The 25,087-nt window shown below is 40.3% G+C and overlaps 2 protein-coding genes and 2 long non-coding RNA genes across 5 annotated transcripts; 2 read left to right on the forward strand and 2 right to left on the reverse strand.

Annotated features, from left to right (window-relative positions):
• Nucleotides 1-2,213: 2,213 nt before the first annotated feature.
• Nucleotides 2,214-3,923, reverse strand: LOC108618408 (uncharacterized). Its single transcript, XM_018014407.2, has one exon. The coding sequence runs from the start codon at nt 3,835-3,837 to the stop codon at nt 3,481-3,483; it is 357 nt and encodes a 118-aa protein (XP_017869896.1). The 5' UTR covers nt 3,838-3,923; the 3' UTR covers nt 2,214-3,480.
• Nucleotides 3,924-17,003: 13,080 nt separating this feature from the next.
• On the forward strand, nt 17,004-18,644 carry LOC108618387 (decapping and exoribonuclease protein Rai1-like). Its single transcript, XM_018014381.2, has 4 exons — nt 17,004-17,722; nt 17,823-17,970; nt 18,030-18,237; nt 18,306-18,644. The coding sequence occupies exons 1-4, from the start codon at nt 17,128-17,130 to the stop codon at nt 18,513-18,515; spliced, it is 1,161 nt and encodes a 386-aa protein (XP_017869870.2). The 5' UTR covers nt 17,004-17,127; the 3' UTR covers nt 18,516-18,644.
• Nucleotides 18,645-20,485: 1,841 nt separating this feature from the next.
• Nucleotides 20,486-21,604, reverse strand: LOC149267923 (uncharacterized). Its single transcript, XR_016271113.1, has 3 exons — nt 21,125-21,604; nt 20,725-21,047; nt 20,486-20,665 (listed from the first exon to the last, which is right to left on the reverse strand). It is a non-coding gene; the product is annotated as an uncharacterized LOC149267923 (long non-coding RNA).
• LOC149267924 (uncharacterized) lies at nt 21,039-24,806 on the forward strand. 2 transcript variants are annotated; one of them, XR_016271115.1, is made up of 4 exons: nt 21,039-21,125; nt 22,912-23,491; nt 23,550-24,256; nt 24,446-24,806. It is a non-coding gene; the product is annotated as an uncharacterized LOC149267924 (long non-coding RNA). The 2 variants fall into 2 exon arrangements; XR_016271114.1 differs by lacking the exon at nt 21,039-21,125 and having other exon boundaries at nt 22,325-23,491.
• Nucleotides 24,807-25,087: the final 281 nt, after the last annotated feature.

The raw sequence follows: 25,087 nt of genomic DNA on the forward strand, positions 1-25,087 counted from the left end.
CCCTGCTTAACAGCTTCAGCTTAGCACCACATCGACTACAGGGTATGCAAGCATAATGCTCACATTTGCCATTTCATATTTCACATTTCGCCCTCATTGGCTGAACGCGTCCATGCCACACTTTGAGTCGCCTGGAAATATTCCAGTGTTTGAGCATATATTTTTGGCATTTCTCGTAGCTCATTAAATTTGAATGGGAAGACAATCAGATCAATCAAATGGGCTAATAATGCGGCATTCCACGTTCGCTCCTCGTTAGTGTCAAGCGGTGCTAATCATTTCGGGGAACGCCTCTTTAATTGATACTACCTAGTGATAGCGGCTGACAGTTATCTGAAATAACCGTAACGCGCTTTCCACTTCAACTATTTGCGTACACACACACATACATACGTATGTCTCGTATATTGATTTATGCCTAGCTGAGTAAAGCTGAATGCTGAATAAGATTTTCACTTGACTCGGTTAAAATTGTTCTACTGGATGTACGGATGGATATGAAATATGTGAATGGACGGACGGACGAACGATTTAACAGATGAACGTTAAGGGCGAGTTTTTATTCGAATAGAATGATGTATTTAGCAAAAATGGAATCGGCGTTTGAAGTTGATGCAGTCCAATCAGATGGATAGATGAATATTACGGGAGGAAGCACGGATAGGCGGACGGACAAACGAATAGCAGGAAAAATGGATATGGCTCAATTGAATGAGCTGCTAGTTCTGTTCCAGTTCCAGGATAAGAGAGACGCAAGCAAGAATACGACGGAATGTAATCAGTTATTATACTGATCTAGAGCTCTCTCTACCCATGATATAAGCTGAGCCGAATCACTGAAAATTATTTTTCTATTATTCGCTTCGATAATTGCTTTAATTCCTTGGCTTCAGTCTGAATTGAATTCTGCTAATAGTTTAGCCAGATAATCCCACAGAATATCTCTCATTAACAGCTATACAACACTGGTCGCTAGTGCCCGCTCTTGGTATGCTCCATTGCATGCCGTTGGGTGCTAGTTAAAATATCATGTTTATAGAAAAGAGAATGAAAAACGAACTTAACAATCGTGTAAGTCAGCTGTGTGACACGCGAATGGCGCGCTGTGTGCATACACTTTTTGGCAGCACTGTAGACTGGTGTAAAAATGCAAAAAAATAAGTGAAAAAACAGCAGAAATAAAAATAAAAATGTAACGAAAACAACAAAATGCAGACAGCAACTATAACAAAAACCCCATTTTGTTGTTGTTTTTGTTTTTGTTTTTAATGCTCGCAATTTGCACAAAGAATCTTTTTGAAAAAACGCGCGCGCGCTGAAAATGCAGCCACTTAGTTCATGAATATGCATATTGTGTGCTTACTATGGCACAACAGCATACCACTAAAGGATGTGAATGAGTGTGTGTGCGAGTGTGCGTGTGTGTGTTGGTGTGTGCTATTAGTAACTGTCACTCGTTACATGTGTGCGCATTCAGAGATGTCCCCTACTTTGGGTCGTTTTGTGTCCCCTGCTGCTATGAGCTGGGCGCATATTTTTGCCACTGTTTACTATTAAATTAGCATATGAGAGAGAGAGAGAGAGAGAGAGAGAGAGAGAGAGAGGGGAAGGGGGAGGTAGGGACAGAGCTAGCAGCCGACACTTCACACACACACACACTTACACTTTTATGCATGTATGTGAAAGGGTTTTGGACATTCGTGCAAAATTTGCAAAATGTGCGGATTTTTATTTTTGGTTCACACTTACATATGCACATATCAAAGTATATTGCCACGCCCAATTGAGACAATTCCAGCTAAAGCTTTCCATCTGCATGCATATTTATCATAGAATACATAAGAAATTTGAGCACCTCGCATAAGGGGAGGCGGGAGGGTGGTATACTACCTCCAAATATTCGCCGGAATATTGAAATATTCAATGAGATGTTCCAGTTGATTATGCGAATGTGATGCGATTACAGCTGTGTCGATTGAACTGGTTCGCAAGCCAGCTCATTCATGAATCAGCATTAGAGCGCTTTAAACTACTGTTTAGCAAATCCTCTCGCATTTCCCGGAACGGAAGCTCATCACGCTTCGCTCACTTTGAATATAAATTTTTAATTACTGTAATTGGGCTGCAAATTCAGAGAGACTTCAATGCGCCATGGCAATGATATGATATGGCTGAATAAAAATCAAATAGAAATAATGAAAACAAACTTGAACTTATTAATTAGGCACAGGAAATTGGCTCAACAACATTTGTTGCATCTTTAATCAGCAGAAACTCGAAATCTTGGAAAGCTAAGGCTTAGTGCGAATGCAAACAGAGAGATAAGTGTGAATAGCAGGCGGTGCACAAGAGAGAAGCGAGACACAAGTGCACAGATAAGTGTGAGTAATGGGCAGCTAATGAAACAAATCTTAGAATTATGTAAGTACAAAGTTTGCAAGTGGACCTCCGGCTGAGGAGGCGGTGCTGGGCGTGGCCGCTGGAGCAGGAGCGGGTGCAGCTGGCAAAGGTGAGCATGCTGGAAATTGTGTTGAAGTGTTGACGGAAGAGCTGGAGCACCGGAGTAATGCCGGCTGAGGGTGCAGTCGGAACTGGAGCAGTTGCTGGACCCGGAGCAGAGCCTGAAGTTGAGTGAAAGTTGTTAATAGAGCTTAAGCTAGAGGCTGCAGTCTGCACTAGAGCTGGATTTGTAGACGGAAGTGGAACCGGAAGAGGAACTGGCTGTAGATAGGGATTGAAGCTGGATTGGCAACAGGCACTGGAACTAGTTGCAGATATAGTGCTGGAATTGGAGCCAAAGCTGGAGCTGGAACTGGTACCGAAGTTGGAGTTGAAAGTACAGATGGAACTACAACTGTAACTGAAGCTGGAACTGGTACTGGGACTGGAGCTGGAGCTGGAACTGGAACTGGAACTGGAGCTGGAACTGAAGCTGGAACTGGAGCTGGAACTGGTGCTGGAACTGGAGCTGGAACCGGAGTTGAACCTGAAGCTGGAACTGGAGCTGGAACTGGAGCTGGAACTGAAGCTGTAACTGGAGCCGGAACTGGATCTAGAACCGCAGGTAGCAAAGTTGAGGAAACTAATCCAAGAACTGGAGCTGGAAGTAGAACTGTGGATGGAACTAGCTTAGGTAGCAACTTGAGCTGGAGTCAGTGAGTAATGCTGAGCTGGAACTAGAACTGCAACTAGATCCCTTGAGCTGGAGCTGATGCAGTTGCTAAAGCTGGAAATGAATTGAAACTAAATCCATTGTGCACTTTAGCTAGAACTGGGGGCATGATGACTGGAACTAAAACTGGAATTGAAGATGAACTAGATACAGAAACAGCAGCTGGAATTGAAGCTGGTGCTGGAGCTGGAGCTGGAGCAGTTGCGTGCTGGAACAGCTGCTGGGTCTGCATCGCAAGGTGGGCTGGAAATGTGAATGGAGCGGGAGCTGGAGCTGGAGCTGGAACTGGTAGCTTAGCTGCGTTGCATTCAGGAGATGCAGTGACAGCTCTCGCGCCAGCACTGGCCAATCCAGTGGTCGAGCCGCTTGCAGTACTGATGGCACTTGGGGAAGTGGGGATGGTAGCGCGACTGCTCCTTGCACAGGGCTCGGTCCATGGCGATGGCCCGCGATTTGATGGAGACGATGCCCAGCGGCTTCGGCGTGGTCGTTGCATCCGACACAAACTCCTCCGACTTCAGCGACTCACCGGCCGCCAGCTCCGCATTCAGCAGCGGCTCGGGCGCCGCACTAGCCTCGCGCTGCAGTCGTCGCGCCTCTCCAGGAACCGGACACAGGCAGAGCCACAGGCCCAGGCAAAGCAGCACAATGTGTAATAGTTTCATTATTTTTGTTTTTAATTCGACTGAGCTTCAGCGTGTGCGAAGCTCTAAATTCGTATTGCGACTGTGAGCGGCGCTAAATTCGCATTGTTAACAACGCCTCGATGCGTAGTTCCATATTTCCAGCGCTGCTTATCAGGGCGATCGGGCGCTATCAAGGCCAGAGGTCAGCGCTAATCATCATTGGCTCGACTTTGGCTGAGAGCTTAGAGGTATTGCTAGTTCTCGCTACAGTGTATGTTTACATAGATGTATGTATATAGGTATTTCTATCTGTCTGTCTGTCTGTCTGTCTGTATGTATTTAGGTCACATTCGACAGCGCAAGGCTAGCTGCTGGCTGGGTCATGTCATGTCATGTCATAAAACGCACGTAAAACACTTTCTAAGCCCTTGGCGTACAACATATTTTATGGCCTTATCGCTAGGCTGCCTCTACCGCCTCTACCGCCTCTTCTGATTTGTTGTTGTTCCTTTCTCTGGCCCTCCACCACCTGTTCACATTATAAAAGAGCAGAGCAAAAGTAAAAAACTCATACATCTAAATGAATGTCCGACAATAATTGTCAAATTTAATTGCCCTTTAAGCAAACGAATTGTTGTGAGACTTGAGCTATGTAGATATAAAGTTGATGCTTTACCTTTCGTCTGCTACAGATAGACAGGCAGACTTCATAACATGACTTGAATATATCTTTGTATTCTTTGAGTTTATGGGGCAAAACTTCTTCCTCCGTTTGCTTAAACTTTTGATTCATTTAAGCGCTATCACAGAGGTACTTGTGCATTTTATCGAATTTTTTTCTTTTTTGCTAACATAAATATGTTGCGCCCTTCTACGTAATTCTCAACTTTCAAAGTCATGAGCAATAGATATTCATTGCTAACTGAAGAACTACCGGAGCTCGTCCAAGTGAACTGAGCTGAATGCTGACTATATATAATCTTAAAGCTAAGAGGTCTGCTCAAAATATACAGCTGATTGTGAACTTCCACTATTTGGTTTTCAAATGACTTGAATGGAATAAGATTATCGGGAATCGAATATACGTAATCCGCAGACATTGCGACATTTTCCTCGTAAGCCATTGCTCTGCAATATCTTAAAAATTATACAAAATAATTGGAATACCTAAAGGAACTCTCTAAAAATAAATATAGAGTCAAAGAAGCATCGAATTTTCCTCCAGTTTACTCATAACTGGAATATCTTTGGCTAGGTTTCAAAAGAAGAAGGGGACGGGAAAGGGCCTACAACCTCGCCTATGAAGTGCAATGGCCGAGGGTATTAAATCTTCGGCATTATGAAGAGCAGCTTTCAATAAAGAAATATATGTTTATATAAACGCATCAATTACGTATGCTTACACATAAGAAAACCGAGAATAAGAGCAAAAATCGGCAGGAGGAGGAAGGAGCAGATGTGGAGAGAAGCGAAGGAGAACCCGTAGAGATGCGTAAGAAGAGGCCGAAGAAAGGCCATCAAAAAATGTTGAGCTGGTAATTTATGCGGAAATTTGTGTTTTTATGTGCGCGAATGCTGCGAGGCTTGACTGTACAGTAAGTAAAATTGATGGGCGACGGACAGGCAGTTAAAGAAGCATCAAATTGTATGGCAAAAGACTGCCAAAATCATTCTGGGCTAATTTAAGAGAGCGAGAGAGAGGGAGAGAGAGAGAGATGGCCAAAGTGAGACAGACACATGCAGGAAAACGCATAAAAGTCCATTTGCTTTAAAATGCAAAAACAATAACAATAATCATAATAATAATAATAATATATACAATAACAATAACAGCAGCGGAACAGCACTCAAATGTGTGTGCGATGCTTCGCAAAGAGCAGCTGCCAAATAACTTTTAGAATGTTTGCCAATTGCCTCCCCACACCCAGTGAGCTCCTACAGCAACAACAAGCAGTCGCCCCCTTGTGGGGTGGTGGGGGTGGTGGGGGCAGTCACAATTGGGCCCAGGCAAAGTCAATACATTATGCAACATAAAGTGGCGGCGATTTGCCTGCCCCATCAGCGATTGAGCACCTCCATTAGTGGACGATTTGAAACTGCACTTGCCCCATTATTTATTGGCCGCATAGGGTAGTTGCCATGCATTCGCATTTCACATTTCATAAAACTCGAGTTGTAAACAACATTTTTATTTGATGAAACAACCCACGCACGCACTCACACTCTATCACATTTGTTATACATGTATGTATGTATGTATGTATGTATATAGTTACAATATGTATCTTTATGCGGCTTACAATCTGCAACAGATTTCTATGTATTATTCGCCTTGTACAAAGACTGTTTATAGAAATCTATTGCATTTCAAATTTATCGAATTATATATAACTGAGACGCTGATTAAGTAGCTCTTGAAACTAGATTCTTGCCGAACAATGGGCAGAGCGAGCTCAGAGAGAGTGACGTTTGAGCTCTGAGAACTTCGTCTTCAAATGAATACTGATTAATGATACCGATGTCTACTAAATATCCTTATATATATTATTCACGCTGCAACAAAGAAATAAAAGATTAACACAAATATTAATATATAGCTTTATTTGATTAGAGAAAAAAAAGTCTTGAGTGGCTGTAAACCCTAAGATCTACAGCTCATACAGATTCGAGTAAACAATCGATTGAGCTACAAGAGTATATACAGGGTTGGTTATACATATTGTACGAGGCTTTTATATCGTAACTTTATTTCGCTTTAATTTCTTTCAGAAGTCTTAGCTCTTCAACTCTAAACTCAACTCCTTCAGCTTCAACTCAGCTCTAGACTTGGGTAGCTCATGAGTGAGTGAGCCAAAAGGAATGGCTCTCTAGCTCGTTTTTGCTGACTCGCTCATTTTGGTTCATTATCAGCAAGTGAGCCAGTGATCCGAATGAGTGAGTTGGCTCACTTCACAAAAAAGAGCGAGTGAGCCGGCTCACCTCAATAAGCTGCTCTTACAAATCTGCCCATCTTTCTCTTCTTCTGCCATTACTCATTATGGCACGCCAAGTATCGACTTCCTCAGCCATCGATATGGTATTTATCGATGGTCGACCATAGTGCTGATCCCTCCAATCCTGAACTGGCCTGCACCAATATTAACCTATATTGGAAATAGCTCAGGATGATCACTTTCCAACGAGTTTATATGTCTGAGAGAGAAGCCTACAGGTCATCTCATTCATGTTCAACAACAGCTATGGTTGTCTCACTCACTCACGTGGAGTGCCAAGCTGAGTCTACTAAGAAGCGTGCTGCCAACTTGTGCTCCAACATAGCTCCACGACAACTCTGCACTGGCTTGCAAGCAATAAGATTCTTTGTTGTATATTATATTATTATATTATATTATTAACAGATTACCTATGTATATATGAATGAGTATATAATATTTACATTGAAACAGGTATTGCTTACATCAGTTTGAAGACCTGGCCGTAGACTCATCACCTCAGCCGCTCTACATGCAGCATAGAATCCTTTATAAAAGCTTTGTGGTCTTATCTCTTAAAGTCCTGTGTCCAGGCCAAGTTTACATTACTCAATTGATATAGATTGTCAATTTGTGTGTATGTGTGTGTGTGCTTGTCTTCAAAAGCACTTGGGGCATCAATGGCAAATTGATTTGGTGAACCACTAAATTGTGTCGGACCAGGGACAAAGTATAATCTATAATACCTTTAAATTAAAAAAGAAGAGGAACAATAAAAAGGAACAAGAATATAGAACAAAATAGGGAAAAAGCTGATGGAAACACATACAAAAGGCTGCCGTCTAAGTGATTTAACGGTAATGAAGCGGAATAATCGTTTAAAATAAACAAAGTGCCACAAAAGACAGCGGAGAGTGTGGCGACATAACGAACGACTGCAACATACCCTGTAAAGAGCGGGTAGCTTGATGAGAAATGTATGCACAGGGGTAGTGTATATGTGTCTAGAGTAAATATGTTTTATATATAGACTCTGTATAGGGTATATATGTTTATATGTATGGATTCAATCCAAATTTAATTTAATATATATTAGGCAAATCGACTAACCTTAACTACAATTAATCGGATCGAATATTTACATACACTACCATCTTTTTGGAGGGTCCAGGATGTGAGATCCCCGTAGACACCTTTGAATATGATCGGTATTTTCTAGTAGTCCTTAGGGTATTTGCTAGTCGTCCAGTTCCGTCTAGAGCACTTTCACTTATTGCTTTCTCAGCACACTTTGAGACATTTAAATAGTCCGAAATTTAATAATGGATGCTTTGGATATGTTACAGCGTCTACAGAAAGTAACCCACATAAAAGATATTTTAAAGAGATACTAAGACTATATAACATAGATTTCATGTTCTGGTCAGTTAAATCTATTATACATGGAATTATTTTCATTTAAGTTCTTAATGTTGTTGTTGTTTTTCTTTTTTTGCTTTATCAATTTTGGCTTTAATTAAAAAAGTTTTCTTTTGGTGTGTGTTTTCCTGGAAACTGCGAGACAGATTTGCTTCTGTATTGATTACAGTCGTCGGATATATGTATGTATGTATGTATGTATGCACATACACACTGGGTAAGTCAATATGTAGCCGTTGAAAAATGTTTTCAAATATTCTCATAACTTCAATATCATGCTTATTCGCACCCGCTCGCAGCTCGCTACAGTTGCGGCTCCTCAGATAAAAGAAATATGTTAATCAAAAGCAAAAGCAAAAGTGAAAGTGAAAGCAGGAGCAGCAGCAGGAGCAGCAGCAGCAGGAGCAGCAGTAAGAGGAGCAGCAGCAGGAGCATGAGCTGAAGCAGGAGCGACAGCAATACTCTAGAGTCAATGTTTCGCCCCCTATGCCTGCCACGCCTCGCTCCTCCTCTGTGGAGCTCTTCCCTCTGCTGCTGATAATGTTTTCACTTTGTATTTGAATTCGGGCATTCGCGCAATGCGTAGCGTCAAACAAAATTATTTCTTTATTTATGTATGCTGATTTAATTAAATTTTTAATATACGTACGTACGTACGTACGTACGCACAAAGGAAACACCGACTGCAGGGAGAGCGTAAAATCGAAATGCTGAATATGCCGGAGAGCGAGGGTAGCACATTAACATATGAGTGGCAGTCTCTCAATCTCGGCGCTTCACTGTAATCATAACACAAACACAAGCGAAAATGTGGAGCCGATAAGCAGGGATGAACTGCAGATACCCTGTAGTTACAGTGAAAATGAATTGAATGGGCAGATCCATAAAAATATTATAGTTAATGATGAATGTATATTTATATAGGGTATATAGGAGTTTTATATATGTACTTGTATAGCAGAAGACTTAGAGCAATAATTCAGTAAGCAGCTGGGATTAGGGTGAGATCTTAGAGTATATAAATATGTATGTATATGTATATGTATTTACATTTATATTAATTATTTATCTATAGCACCTACATCAAATACAAATACAAATATTCCAAGACAGGGTATAACAAATACAAACACGACAGTCGGTTTAATGCAGATTGGGCTATTAATCCATGATTTTTAAATCTACCTGTAGAGCAGGCTTAGAGCTAAACAACCGCATAACTGACTGTTCCCAGCTCCAGCACTTTGAATAATATTGTTCGTATTTCAATTAGCCATTTTCTCAATGCTGGTTCCTTAATAATTTCTACAGAGTAGCTCACCTGCAACCCGAACATAATTTATTGGAAATTAAACCGTTAGTTCATTCTCAGTCCAAACCCAAGCAATGCATGTTGAATAAGAAACCAATATACTCTCCATGCTTTATAAACGAGCATAGAGAGCAATAAAAAAGAAACATCAACAAACCCTATAAAGCTTTGGGTTGAAATACAAAACAAAACACAAAAGACGATGCAGCAATAAAAGTGAAAGCGGGAAACCCCAGCTATAAGATGACTACAGCTTAAAAATTCACTTTGACCCAATCGAGACATACATACATACATACATATACATGTACATATATTTATGTGTATATACACTTGTATACAAAGTACATCAAAGAGCTAACTGTATTTTGTAATTCGGCTGACAATGATAATATGAATCGAGCATTAGCTGATGCATTGCTCATTCAATTTATTCAGATTTGACACATCAAAATATAATTTCTATACTATACTATACATATATCATTGTCGTTGCTCATGATCCAAAGTGGCTTATTGCTCAAAGAGCGAGGGAGAGAGAGAGAGAGAGGCGTCTGCCTGGCTGTGTCAGTGGGAAAACCCATTTCCGAGTGCTACTGCCATCGAGTAACTCGATAGCAGGCAGACTTTTAAAAGCAGATACCTTAGCCAGGTGACCACAACACAATGCACCTGCTGTGAGACTCTATTTAAACAGCCACAGCCACAAGGCAACGCCCTGTTCCGGGTTTCTTATGTGTACTCTGGGGATTTGCGGTGCAGTCTAATGCTAACAAAGGCAAATTGACTGCAGCTGACTGCTTTGTGAGAAAATTAGTTCCATACGTACGCAGGTCCAGTGATTCCTCTCGTTGGGCGATATAGCTTATCATAGATGAATAGACTCTCAATGCATCCAACCTTTAGCTAGTATTTTAAGGCTTTATTTAATTAACTGAACCAATCTTATGCTTTGTCTTCGCGAATTAGTCTTCTTCTTCTATTCATGCCATTCGCATTCTGTATCGATGACATAATAATGTAAGTATCGATGGCTTTAGCTAAGTATCGATAGTTAGCTATAGTGATATTCCCTCTAACTCGTAATGGTCTACTTAAATTCGGCCAATTCGATTAATGAGATAGAACTGTATCTCTGTCAATTTCTGACGACTATAAATTTACTTATTTGACTTATTAAATTCTTACAAATAACATTACATAGACATATGATATTACATACATACATATATATATTTGCCATTAGAATCAATTAATTCTGGTGACATATGTATGTACATACATACATATATGAAATAATTTTATATTATACAGTTGCTGGGCAGCTGAAACTCTCATTTTTACTTAAAATAACTGAGAATTGAGAAATGAGCTTTACTCCAAGTTTGTGTAGAGCACATGGGATTCTCTTTCATTCTTGGGTGCATTTGCGCCTTTTAAGATCCCAACTCGGCCCATTCGCATTCGCTTTCAGTTGGCAGTAAATTGTTAAGAATTTGGCATTCGATTCGAAACTTATAGAATTCACTTTCAAATTGTTTTACTCTTATAGAGCTGCGAGTAAACAGATTTTCCCCGATACTTTATGTATTTTTATAGCCAGCTGATTTTGAACTATGCGATTTCCATTCATTTTTTGCATTTTCCTTCACTCATTTCACTAACAATTTGTCGTTGCCCGTCGTCAAGCACGCATTTCCTAGGGTATTTTCAACCTCTATTTTTTTTTTTTTTTTAGAAATTTGCAGCTTTTTTTTTGAAAACTGCGCTTGCTATCATGCCAAAAATGGAGCTTGTAAAACTAACGAGCGAGCGTTAGACTTCTAGGCACGCGCTCTATTCGCAGAAAAAACATATGACAACACACATGCATGGGTGTGTGTGTTGATGTGTATTGAAATGCTGATGACTTGAAAAATGCATGACTTTGGCCAATGGCCATGCAATTAAAATGGCCAACAACCGAGTATTCTGTGATGGCCATAACGATCTCGACGCGTTGACAGCCCATTGATGTGGGTCCATCTTCTCGTCGCGTCGAATCGCGTCACGTCCAGCCCCCGCCCTTCCCAAAAGCCCTACCCTTTGAGCTGTCCAGTTCGCCAAATGCCGATTCCCTATCTCTTCCCTTTCCCCTTCCCTCCCCCACTCTGCGCTAGCAATTAAAAAGCTAAATACAAATGGATTCCAATACGAATTCTTCAATGAAAACAACGTCACTCAGAATTGATGTCTCAAATGCCGAAAGAAAAAAAAAAAAAAAAACAAAAAAAAAGAAACGAATTTAATTTGAAAAGTTTTTGCAAGTTTCATTGACTTGATGTATCCAGATACATACATACATGTTATAGAAGGATATTAATATATGTAAGTAATATAAATATAAGTGTAATATATTTAAATATTTTATAATATGTATAAATACATATATAAATATAGCGTTTACTTGATGTTTTCATATATGTATAAATATATTATATATGGATATCTACATACAAAATATAAATATAATTTACCTCTTACTTAGAGTTTTTTCTTATATATGTATGTGCTTTTATATATGGTATATGGGTAAAATTAAACACTATTATTTTCATGTTTCCCACTCCATGGAGCTCAGTCAAGCTGAACATGCTGAAGATTTGCTATTCCTGAATTTGTGCTGACCAAATTCAATATCGAATGCAAATGGAGCAATTGAAAAGGCTAGGGGCCAATTAGGATGGCATTAAATTGAGTTGAAAATACACTTGTGCATAGGCAAACATGTTACACACACACACACCCACACACACATACATATATCGAGAGGGAGCAATGGAGGCAGCCAGCATAATTATTGTTATCCTTGTGCTTATCGGGGCATAGGGCAGAGGGCACCAAAGACAATCACGAACAAAACAATTTGATAATTAATCGTTTCGAACTCCCGCTTCCAGCTAAATGTGTACACAAACACACACACACACAAGCATGTGGCACATGTGTATGTGTGTGTGTGTGTGTACACAGCGTAATCACGTCATATCATTTATATCGCATAGTTGAGCGTGCGTGCGTGTGTGTGTGTGTGTGTGTGACCGGAACCGGAAGCGGCAAAAATGATTGTCCCGAATGGCGTTTGCTGTTCTTCTTGTTGTTATTGTTGTTGTTAATGATGCCGTTAGCTGGCAAAAACAGTTATCAGATAATGTACATGTTGCCTCATCTAGTGTATATATGTACATATGTATATACATATGTATGTATGTATGTATGCATTCATGTATGCGATGCCCTGTGTAGTGTCATCTTTCCGTTGCGGCCGCAGATATCTGTTAAAACAGGCGTAAATATAATAAATAATCCTTAGCAGATAACGTCGCACACTGGCCCCGTTAATTATGTGGCTAACTGTCTGTTAACCCCATTAATGCTCAACAGCTCAGTTACCCAAATTCGATTGCACAAATTGTTTATGGGATTCGATTTGTCAACTTTTGAATTATCTCAGCTCTCGACTCGACTCGACAAGTGCAATAAAAATAAAAAAGGATTTGCAAATCATTTTCATTTGAGTTCATAAACCAAATTATAAAGCCAACTTATATCTGTATATACTGCATATACATGCATAGATGTGTCTGTGTGTTTCTGCATGCATGACTAAATATTTCAAATTTATTTTATATCCACTTATTCAGAGTGCTTATGATATTCATTTGTAAAGTTTGTTTATTTTTTTTATGGGATGAGATTTAATAGAGAATTTATTTTTACTTAATACCCTCTAGGCAATTGACAGCTCAGGTATATTGGTTTTGTGAAAGAGTGTGTAACAGATATTGTAAGGTATATATATATCTTTGAGCAGGAAATCGATATCTTTCCCATCTACTGCGAATATCCCCTTTAGAACTCTAGAGTTTTATGCTTCGACAAATATCTTTGCAATTATTCATTATCTTTGCGACGATTGTAATATCAGCTCTATGCAGCTTTCAGGATATTTCCCACTCCTTCACACCCCCCTGTATCACATATATAGTATACATATCGCATAAAGCATCTGCATCTATAATATTCCACTAATATTCGCAACTGTACTTGACTTATTGGCATTTCTAGACTACAATGGAGAGGCCGTAGCACACACTCGTCCCGGAATCCAAATGGGAGGCATATTGAAACGCTTGTCAACTAATTGAGTTACACTCGAATATACAAAATGCTTCAGAATGATTATGACAACGTGTGGGCTGCTGTCTGTCGTCAACGTTGTTCCTCGAAGCTGCATGTGTGTGTGTTTCTCACTCTCTGTCTATCTGTCTGTCTGGCTGTCCGTCTATCCGTCTGTCTGTGGCCATGTTGCTTGGCAACTGCATAGGTACATGTGGCCGAAAGACTTATGATTCGGGGCGAGCATTGTCAAACAATTACATGACTTTACAATTAATTTGTCCTTACAATATGATAACAGTTCAAGAGTGACAATCAAATGGGGCATCAGAGCAAGCAGCAGCTGCTGCAGACAGAGAGACAGACAGACAGACAGAGAGAGAGAGAGAGAGAGAGAGAGAGAGAGAGAGAGAGAGAGAGAGAGAGACGAGACCAAGATGTATCCGGATTGTCAGCCCAGCCGCATGCTCATGTAAATGTAAATGAAATTTTAAAGAGCCTGAGTCAGGAGTCTGAAAATGAAATGTTGCAGCGACAGAAAGTGAGTGAGAGAGATAGAGAGAGAGAGGGAGAGAGAGAGAGAGAGAGGTGCAGTGGCATTAGTGATGACTTCCTGACTGCGGCTGCCCATGGAGTTGTCCAAGCTGCTGTCAATGTCTGTAAAGGCAGAGAAGAAGTGGTCAGAGAGCGAAGAAGAGAGAGAGATAGAACGAGAGAGAGAGAGAGAGAGATAGAGAGAGTTGCAGCTGGTGTTGGTATATCAACGGGACTGGCACTCAAGAGCCGTTGTCCTTGCTTTCAGATCAACAGCTTACAAGCAAGCAGCAGCCTGACGGAGAGGGCAGATGCCGGGTGCGGCAGTGCGAGAGTGAGAGAGTGAGAGCGAACGAAAGTTGTGTTGTAATCTAATCAAATGACAATATACTTGGGCTCTTGCTATGCCAATGCAATCGTTGGGCATTAGCCGAGCCAACTGCCGCTGACAAGGCTCGCATGCTATGTGTGTGTGAGTGTGAGTGTGTGTGTCGTATGTGTGTGTGTGTCTCTTTCGTATTTGTTCTCGTTGTCTCTGTTTATTGTTTGCCTCTGTCACGCTCTGTCTAAGCTTCAATTTAAATGTCATTTATTTTAAATGTAATAACTATTTCAGCATGCACTCAGTCAGGCAGTCAGTCTGCCGTCCGTCCGTCCGTCGGCCAGTCTGCTAGCCAGTCCGTCCGTTAGTCGGCGCCGGGCTGTCTCTTGTCGTTTGCCTGATTGCAAAAATGATTGCATGTAATCTCTCATACGACACATTGGCCACGAGTGTTTCGTGTTTGCATTACAGATTTGTTACGCCCGGCCTGTTGTTATGGATTCCGTAATACAATCAATCATTGTTCATTCCTCCATCCACTCTATCGCTCTATCGCTCCATCGCCTAATCCTTGTTACACACACACACGCACACGCCACTATCAGATCTACATACGTTTTACACACACACACACACTCACACACACACACACTCACACGTGTGTAGTAATTCCTCACTCGAGTGATAACTGCTGCTCGTTTTCTAACCACTTTCCATGATTATTCACTTATCCATAATATTTCCCTGCTAGCTGCAAAATTCACTCATATGTACATACATACACATATGTATGTAATTAAGAATACATACATACGTATGTATATATGTATGCACATATATGGACAGTAGAACTCGAACTGATGTCTTTATATCAGAACAAAAACTCATCTGCATATGTATGCATTATAAGTATACTATGTACACACATACATACAACTGATGTAAATACATCAGTTCGAGTTCATCTGTTCTTAAAGCTCAGATTCAAACATACATACATACATATGTACATATGTGTGTACATGCATGCAATACAAATGTATGAACATATTGAATGTATGTATATTGGAGAATGGGTACAATTTATTGGTTGAGTCTCTCCAAGATATAATCCAATGAAATTAACATTTTATTTTTGGGTAAAATATATGTACATATCAGAAATATATACAGTAGAATCCGGTTTTAACGACACTCAAGGTACCGTCGTTATACACGGAAGGCGCTATAACCGTATAAGTTTGCTCATAAAAGTTTGTCTGGGGAACAGAATTTTCGTCGCTATAACCGTACAGACGCTATAAGCTAAGTCGTTATAACCGGATTCTACTCTATATGTATGTATATATGTACATACATGCATTTGTACGTCGAATTTATCGTGAAACACGTTATACACTGAACAAACTTTTCATATTCGAAAAATTAGTTCGAAATGGAATCGGAGTATGCAATGGGTTAGCAGTTTCTTGACAGCTTACAAAATTAACCTCCCCAAAAGGATGATCCTATAGGATATTAATAGATATAAAAACAGAATTTTATAAAAAAAAAAAAAACAAAGAAAAAATATATATATTCTAATAATAAATAATAAAATATAAAACGTAAAAAAAAAATAAATAAATAAATAAAAATAAAAAATGAATAATGTTAGCTTCGATTTATTTCCTTATGTATGTACCTTTCCTTTCACTTGTTTTTATTTTTATTTTTATTTTTTTAATTATTTTAATGGAAGCCCAATATTTTTGCACTTGTTCCCAGAGCGCTGAGCTGTGCCGGCGGGCTTCAAAAATGAACACAAGGTTCTATTATTAGAAACTTCCGTTAGATATCCAGAAAACATTTAGTTTGGCGTTTCGAAGAATGGATAGTTCAGTAAAAATTTGTTTTAAATATTTTGTGACGAAAATTTTGATTTTTGTCCTATGGACGCAGCCACTGTGCAGTGTGTTAAATGTTTCTGGACAAACCGCATGTATATGTATATGTATGTGTGTAGAATGAGCATACATCATATGTATGTACATATGTATACGTATGTATGTACGATACATGTACAAGTATTTCCAAATAAACATAGCAACTGTTTGCCTGGCAGTTCCCAAAATTCTGTCTAATTCTAATAGAGAGAGGTGTAGAAAAGAGAGGAGAGGAGAAGAGAAGCGAAGAGAAGAGCCCTAATAATATGTAAATACATAGCTGAGCAATGGCAATAATTGTGGAATACTAGGAATTGCACGAAAGTGTTCAATGGGTTTGTGACGTCACAGCGTCGACTTGAGCTCTGTTAATCTACATGTTAAACTACCAAGATTCTGATTTCTATTTCGATAAACTTAACTATTAAACCTTTTAATTGGCTTAACGATGTATATCGGCGAATGCTGGCTATTGGAAAAACATCGATATTGATGTCTTTATCGAAAGCTAACTATGTACATATGCATTTTGGCAGCATCACAGATGATGTTCGCATTGCAGAAGTTACAACCTTCGAGAATAAAAGAAACTTCTTTTTCAGGCAGGGTTGCCAATCTCACCAACATATTCGAGAACCTTCTGATGACTTAACGAAAGCCCAATATCGATGCTAGAACATTCCGGATATGGCATCGATACTGGAACGTCGATGCTTCCAGCAAGAAAATCTGCCACTTGCATTGAACCACGTGGAGCGAAAAGTCAGTTCTGCTTTCTTCCTGCATTTTATTTTCTGTGTTCTTGAAAAAAGAAAAAAAAAAAAACCAAACCTTAAAATGGCTCAAGTTTTGTGCTCGTTGGCTAGCGATCTGCCATGGAAGCTTACGGATCTGCAGATGGTGCATGTATTTTGCAGCGAAGGTAGGACTTATACGAAGCCCACCACCTTGGGCTACTATCGTGCACCCTCGGACAGGGAGTTTCCGCTGGACATGGTGACGGGCTTCAAGTCGTTCGTTAGATATGAGAACCGTTACTCTGGTAACGGGATGCACTTGTTCAACTACATCATGCAGTTGGAGCGCCCGTTGAGCGTGCTGGAGCATGTCGATTTTTGCACCAGCAGCGGCACCTTGCTGAAGATGATGTGCCAGAACGACTTTACGGTGCTGGCGACTAGATATCGCAACACCATTTACTTAAAGACCCTACCGTTGCCGAACTACCTAATCAAGTCGGACTCGTCCTGTTTGTTTAAATTGCGTCAATATCTGTATGTCGGTGAGTGCACGTGTTTTTTTTTTAATGCAATTCTACATAGTTTCCCATTCGATTCGGATCGAGTCTGATTTCCGTATGCGCATTGACATGCATTTCACAGATCAACCTGGCGATATGCCCAACATGAACGCTTGTGTGGATCTCAATAAGCAAAATATTGGGACCTTTACGGCCAAGTTGGGCAAATTCCGTCTGCTGTACACGGCCGAGGTGTTCGGAGTGCAGAACACCGAGCCCTTGGGCGATCTGTAAGCATTTGAAAAAGGCCTCTTGGGCATTTGTGATACCTTTCCATTCCATTCGATAGAGATGACCCGGAAGTTCTGAAGCAATGCCGTCTATCATCGGTGCGCTTGTATCCCCATCATGCTCCGAACTGGCGTCGCAACTATCGCATGAAACGTTGGCTGCTCAATGCCTATCTGGCTGGCATAGAGGAGATGCAATTCGCCCCCACCAAGAGGGGCATGATCCTCAAGCCGATTACCATCGTAAACGTGGAGTCTGCTATTAAGGCAAGCAGAGCTTGAGAAATTCCCAGCCGATATTAACTCATCTGTTTCTGTTTCTCGTTCCCATCTAGGAGCAGCCGTGGAGTCTATCCGAATCGTTGCAGACGATGCATCTGCTTCTCACTGAGATTAGCAAGGCCATGGTCAACATTGACTGTCCCCACACCACTTTCATCTTCAACCTAAGGGACAACATCGTGACCTACAGGCGCATCTATGGCAAGAACGATAGCAGCTTCCTCGTTGACAGATATGTGAGATTCCTTTCGGAATTGCAATGAACTTGGACTGCAAACGAATGCAAATACATCAACAACTGATACATCATACATACTGAAACTCATACATAAGCTGAGTCACTCATACACATTTCTGTGTCAATAAATTTCATTTCTAGAAATTTACATCAATTTCTATTTATTGCATTTTTTTTTTTTTTTTTTTTTTTTTTTTTTTTTTGTAATTTTAATTCTTATTTATTTCTTTGTTTAATTTTATTTTTTAATTTAATTTTAGAAAGTCATATTATAAATACATATATATCTATTTTTTTCCATTTTTAATTTTATTTATTTTTTTTTATGGTTTCAATTGAGTTTATTTTTTGTTCCTTTCGATTCGATTATGTTGCTCCTCTGAGTCAATGAGGCCTGAATGGCTGTAAAGAGTTCGGTGCAGTTAGTTTTCATGGCATTGCCGTTTCCTAGAATGACTTGAATAATATCTTGGAAAGGATTTTGTAACCTAACCTAACCTAACCTGAAATGGGAGAGTCAACACAGAGTGCGGTCGCACGTCTTCATTAGTAATTGAGAAAGGTCAATTGGATAATCAGTGGATAGATGTCGATGCTTGATGCTTGAGAAGAATGCCGAGGTAGGCAGCATAGTGAGTCGCCTTCACTTGCTCTATTCGAGTCGCATAACTCACATGTAATATATAATTTACATACGTGAGCATGTGTGTGCGGGTCATTGTCAGCCTGGCCATCCGGGCGATGGACCGTGACAATGGCCATTCAGAGGCAAGCAGATGGAATGCCAGCAGGAGGAGGAGCAGGAGCTGCTAGCTGGCCTGTGATTAAAATGATATTTTCAGACGATGTCAAACAGCGTGTGACTAATGGGTCTATGGGTTGTCCGAAATGTCTGTTATTACTTGATAAATCTTGTCGGTCACACATTTAGCAGCACAGCAAACACACACGCACACACGCATACAACGCTCTCATGTATGTGTGTGCGTCTGTGTGTTCTAGGCAATCGTGTGTTTGTTTTATGCAAATCTCCCACAGTCGAGCCTAATGACAAATGGGTCAAAAATTTGCGGCTAATGACACAAATATGCTCGTGCTATATGCTATAAATTTTATGCATAAATAAACCCTTAACCGCCCAGAAGTATTTTCATCCACACAAGGGCAAAAAAAAAAAAAAGAGAAGCATAAGAAATATATGAAGATGATGCAGAGCCGAAACGAGCAGCAGGGCAACACACAGCAAGCAAACTATGATTGAAGACTTCTAGCAACGACCTTTGCGGACGCCCTGGCACCGCACATTAATCAATGGCCAAATAAACATCGGATTAGTCGAAATGGTCATAGGGGCGTTCCAACATTATAAAGGATTTGGCCAAATCGAGCGCAGAACTCCAATTAGAAAGTCGATTAGTTCTAATGCCTGAATATGGATGGACCGAAGTACTTATCATCCATCGAGTCCTAGCATCAGTGCTGAATGGGATTACTCTGGCATACCCGCTCACTGGCCGAAAAGAGTATGACAACTTGCAATGGTATGGCAGAGCATAGTTGAGCGCCTAATTGAGGAAGGGCCTCCATAGCGTAGTCCGATTAGAATCTGTAATAGATGAACTTGATCTCAGTAGAGCGCAGGGCAAAGTCTAGAGCGATACAGCTACATAGCACTTACTAAGAACATAGGCGATGGTCTGCCAGGCACAGTCCCCTCCGCTTTAGGACTGTCTATGATACGACTGAGGGCTTTGGGTGTACTGATCGCAGTATAATCTGCTGCAAGTTGACATTTGGCGGTGTCTTTAGCTAAAAGAAATGCAAGTCTTCTATAGAATCTCATTGCACCAGTTTTCCCTTAAGAAAAAGTTACATACATACATACATATGTATGTTAATAAAATTGAAAGAAAAGGTTTTTAGAGAGAGCATTGATAAAGGTAAGTACTAGAGTGACATCCATACATGCGCCAGGCCAGTATATGAAACTGAAAATAACACCCATTGTCTATTTTGCATAATTTATAAAATTTACAGAATTTAAATTAAATAGTTGCGTTCTTCGATGAATCGATAACATCGATAAATCGTCACGGACTTTAACAGTGCACTCGGTGGCAGCATTAAGCACGTGCTGAAAGCTTCATTTCTCGAATCGAGCATACCCCAGTGTGGCTGGAAGGAAAACAATATATTATTTATAATAGCCTAATTCCGCTATATTAGACACTTACTTGACTTCCTTTTGTTTGCCCAATTCATTGCAAGGGCATAAAAATGCTCGGCGTATTTTAACCGAAGCGATCTTAACATAAAGGTTAACATAGAGGTTACATTACAGCAACAATCGATATACAGAGGTAATAATCGACTTAGGATTAACATAAAAATCGAACGTGATATTCAAATAAATCCAATTAATTCGCAGTTGCACTTAAAGGGAAATTCTATGATGGTAATTGTGATACATAACCAAGATATGGATACTCACTGTCTCGCTCTCGTTCTAGCACTCCCTCTCTCTCTCTCTCTTTCACGCTCAGTCGCTCCTGCAGAGCTGGTCAAGTTAATAAAAAGCCAAATAAATACGAAATCTGTTAAACTGAAACTTCAACATAATCCCGGGGCACGTACGGTATGTGATGTATTATTTACATTAGTTGTCCAATTCAAATACAATAACTGCAATACAATGAACCAGCTGCTGTACGCCGGACAAGACAGAGACCATGGCCGTAGCCGTAGCCGTAGTCGAGGCCTGGTACGCTGGTTAGCTCTTTGCTGGCTTGTCTTTGTATTTGTATTTGTATTTGTGTTTTGTGTTTGTATTTGCGTTTTTTCTGTATTTGTATTTGTATTTGTTTTTTTGTTAGTTGGGTGGGCGGACAGCTGGACATATGAGTGTGTGTGTGTGTGTGTGTGTGTGTGTGTGTGTGTGTGTGTGTGTGTGTGTGTGTGTGTGTGTAGTCTATAGGAAAATCATTGCTAGCGACAATAAAAAAACATGAACACACGCACGCCAAGATAAAGCTGGAGACGGAGATGGAGATGGAGATAAACTAGGCACGGCAACAACAGCAACAACAACAACAACAACAGAAAATAGCGTGGAGACCTAAACAAATATGTTGCAAGCGTGACAGCGGCAATCTAAGGATCCAAGGACCTTCAGCCTCAAGGCTGTAGCTGTAGCTGTAGCTGAAACTGGAGCTGGAGCTGGAGCTGGAGCAGCTGGAGGTGGCGCGCAACAGGAATTACCTCTATTTGTCTTGATTACGTCCTTTGTCCATCATTATCGAGCACTGGGCTCAGTTGCGCCTGGCACTCGATCTGGTGTCACAGCAACTCTCTGATATGCCATGCGATATGGTATAGCTGTTGCGTCTGAAGTTTTCATTCAAATTCAATATTGTTGACTTCGATGGAATTTGAGCCGAGAGCTCAGAGCCCTTTGTGGCTCTCGATTGAAGTCGCAAATACTCTAGGCAGAGGCACACACTCCATGATAACTTCAAGTGCTCTCGGCAGGTTCTCATAATTGGCATTTCCATTCCAGGTTGTTCGCTGGCATTATGAACAGAAGACGCGTAAGAAGAGGAGGAGGAGGTGGAAAGCTCTAGACAGTCCCACAGTGTCCTAAGTCAACAGCGGTGGCATCGTTCAACACCTGGTCGGCGAACAGGTAGCACAAGGCACACCTTGGCGCTAATAAGCTGCAATTTGATCATAATTATCACTGAGAGCGGACTCGGCGAGGGCGACGTAATTTCAGCTAAGTGAATGGACTAATGCATAGCCAAAGAAAAGCGAAAAGCTCTGAGAAATGCTAGAGACACCGAGTCGCTTAGCTGATTCCCGCTCGCAGTTCAGTTACACATTTGTTGGCCATGCGGTGCGCTGCTTTGTGGCTGTCTTCGTCAACTGGCGCACATTGCTCATACGCCGCGTGCGCCCAAATATTTGCCCAGATATCGGGCGCGGCTCGCGGCCACCAACAGGCGCTGTATCCGAAAGATACTTTCGCAGCACATCAAATTAGCGTCCTAACTAACTGGCCCCGAATATTTGCCCAACACTTTTGGGATGCCGCGTGCACACACACATGAGAGTGGGAGAGGCGGGCAGGTGGGCTTTAGTTGAGTTTCTCTTGCAATTTATTTGCCGGAAAAGCAAACGCAGCTCAGCCAAAAGGCAAACAAATACAAATCCTATTTGAATTGTAACCATTTTGCCTAGTGGGCTAAGCAGCATATGGGCCATGGCCCCAGTGTGCGTGTGTGTGTGTGTGTGCGTGTGTGTGGAGAGAGAACAACGAGAGCTTCAAACAGACTTTGTTATTATTCCGTCTGTCTATTTGTATTTATTTATTTATTTTCTATTTTTATTTATTTATTTTTCTCTTTTTTTTTTTTTTTTATCAGCTAACTGCGTGTCTCAATGCGCTGCATTTGCGCTGAGCAAATATTAATCGGCGAAGACGACGGCCCACTCGACGCTCCCAACTTTGAAATTCAAGCATCGCTTTGGCTTTGACTACTCCATTGCCAAATCAATTGCACTTACAACAACAAGCACTCGCTCGGCTATGTAGCTGCAGCTAGCTCACAGGCAAATGGAAATCAATTTTGAAATGAGAATCACGTGCCGTTGCTCGACAGGCTCCAGCAGCAGCAGCAGAGGAGCAGCAGCAACCTCTTGCACCTTTATGCAGTGGCAGCAGTTTCTGTTTGCCTTCGATTGCCTTGCCAAACATGTGCAATCGCTAGCCGTGCATAAAATGCATGACTCTATGTTAATTTGCCTGTCAGAGCCGTCTAGCTACACGTGCCCAGCGATTATGTGTATTCAGCGTGCAGCATGTCATCGATCGTGACAATCAGCCTCGCTCACAGAAGGCCCTTAAAACGCTTAGATATAGATAGCAAACAGCTAGAAGATACGATGGAACTGGAGACTCGAGATATTTCAGATACCCGAAAGACTGTTACCTATATCTTAGATGTGAGTATATCGCTAATACTAAAGAATGATTATGTTAATATAATTCTTAATTCTTCAGCTGCTTCAAATCATCAATAAGATATAGCATTCCTGAATCGCCAAGACTTATAGTCCTACCAGCCATAAAAGACGGGGAAGCTGCTTTAATATATCTGAAATATTTTTGTTGAGCAATTTATTTATTAATATTATTTATTTGTCTATTGCTCTGAATGAAAGCTAAAGCTAAAGTATCAATAAGAAAGTCAAGCATATCCAAAGTGCGCTTGTTAAGATCTGTAATGTATTCCAGCGAGTATTTGTAAACTGATCAAGTAAGGATCTCTAAGCTACTTAAGTAAAGATCTGTTGCCCAATATGCTTGAAGTACCAAAAAAGAACCTGGTCTCGTTTAAGAGCTGTAAGATGTATCTGAAACGTATACAAATCTGTAAAATTATCAAATAAGTATCTCTAAGATTATCAAGAAAATATCTGTAATATAATTAAGTATGTATATTCCAGTAAATAAGATACACAAGTAAAAATCTGTAAGATTACCATTGAAGTATCCGTAAGATACTCAAGAAAGAGATCATATATAAGATCATTAAGTACTACTTAATAAGTAGGTTTCTGTGAGATACGTAAAGTATTCAAGTAATCAATACTGAAGCACAAATAATCTGTCAGATTATCTTAGTCAATGATCTATAATACAGTCAAGTAAGATACCCAAGCAAAGATCTGTAAGATCATCATATTAGTAAGATGTAAGATACTCATGTAAGTATCTATATAACATATATATATTCAAATGAGTATCTATGAGATAAGAAGATAAGATCTACAAGATGCTCAAGTGAGCAATTCACATATTTCAATATTCGCTCATGGATATTCATAGCTGTATATTCCCCAGCTATCCCCACTTGATTAAATGCTTAATGCTTACGTAATGGGGTCCATTTTCAGGTCAGCCGGAATAACGGATAAAGTGCAACAGTGTTCGCTTAATAGTTATAGCATTGGGCATAAATATTAATTAACGCTTAAGACGACAGCGAAAGGGGAGGCAAACAAATGACAAGAAAATGCGAAGGCGACAAAAAAAAAAGAAAAAGAAAACATCATTATGAGATCTCCTTTTGTGAAATACATATTTATCTTCATACAAGGCGGCTGGGTGGGGGAAAAAAAAACACGCGATGAAAGATGAAAGAATAATAATAACATGAAGAAGGCTTCGCCATCCAGAGTGCACGACTAAAAGATATCCTATAATTAAATGCAAATTAAAACACTTCAATAAACAGAAAAGTATTCGATATATAATATTTTATTAACGAATAGGAGATCTATCAATCGAAAAGGCTAAGCTTGTTTACCTGAACATAGGCACAGGTGTGCTCAGGTGCTTCAGCTCGAATTTCAGTTAATGAGTTACGCATGCCGCTCATCATTTGGTTTTTACTGAGTACAGGGTATAAAGCTGACAGTCAAAGGAAAGCAACGCCAACAACAACAACAACAGTGTGAATACAACAAATGGCAGCTGATTAAATTTTGTGGGTTTCCACAGTGGCGCAAATTAACAATAATTATGTCCAACGAGTT

The sequence above is a fragment of the Drosophila arizonae genome, chromosome X (genome assembly GCF_054131065.1).
Source record: "Drosophila arizonae isolate 15081-1271.41 chromosome X, UAZ_ARI_1.0, whole genome shotgun sequence".
Classification (NCBI taxonomy): Eukaryota; Metazoa; Arthropoda; class Insecta; order Diptera; family Drosophilidae; genus Drosophila; species Drosophila arizonae.

Excerpts from the sequence above, each read along its gene's own strand:
- LOC108618408 (XM_018014407.2), bottom strand. The coding sequence starts at position 3,837 with ATGAAACTATTACACATTGTGCTGCTTTGCCTGGGCCTGTGGCTCTGC.
- LOC108618387 (XM_018014381.2), top strand. The coding sequence starts at position 17,128 with ATGGCATCGATACTGGAACGTCGATGCTTCCAGCAAGAAAATCTGCCA. Across the intron at positions 17,723-17,822 it reads GCGTCAATATCTGTATGTCG|ATCAACCTGGCGATATGCCC; the intron begins GTGAGTGCACGT and ends TGCATTTCACAG. Across the intron at positions 17,971-18,029 it reads ACCGAGCCCTTGGGCGATCT|AGATGACCCGGAAGTTCTGA; the intron begins GTAAGCATTTGA and ends TCCATTCGATAG.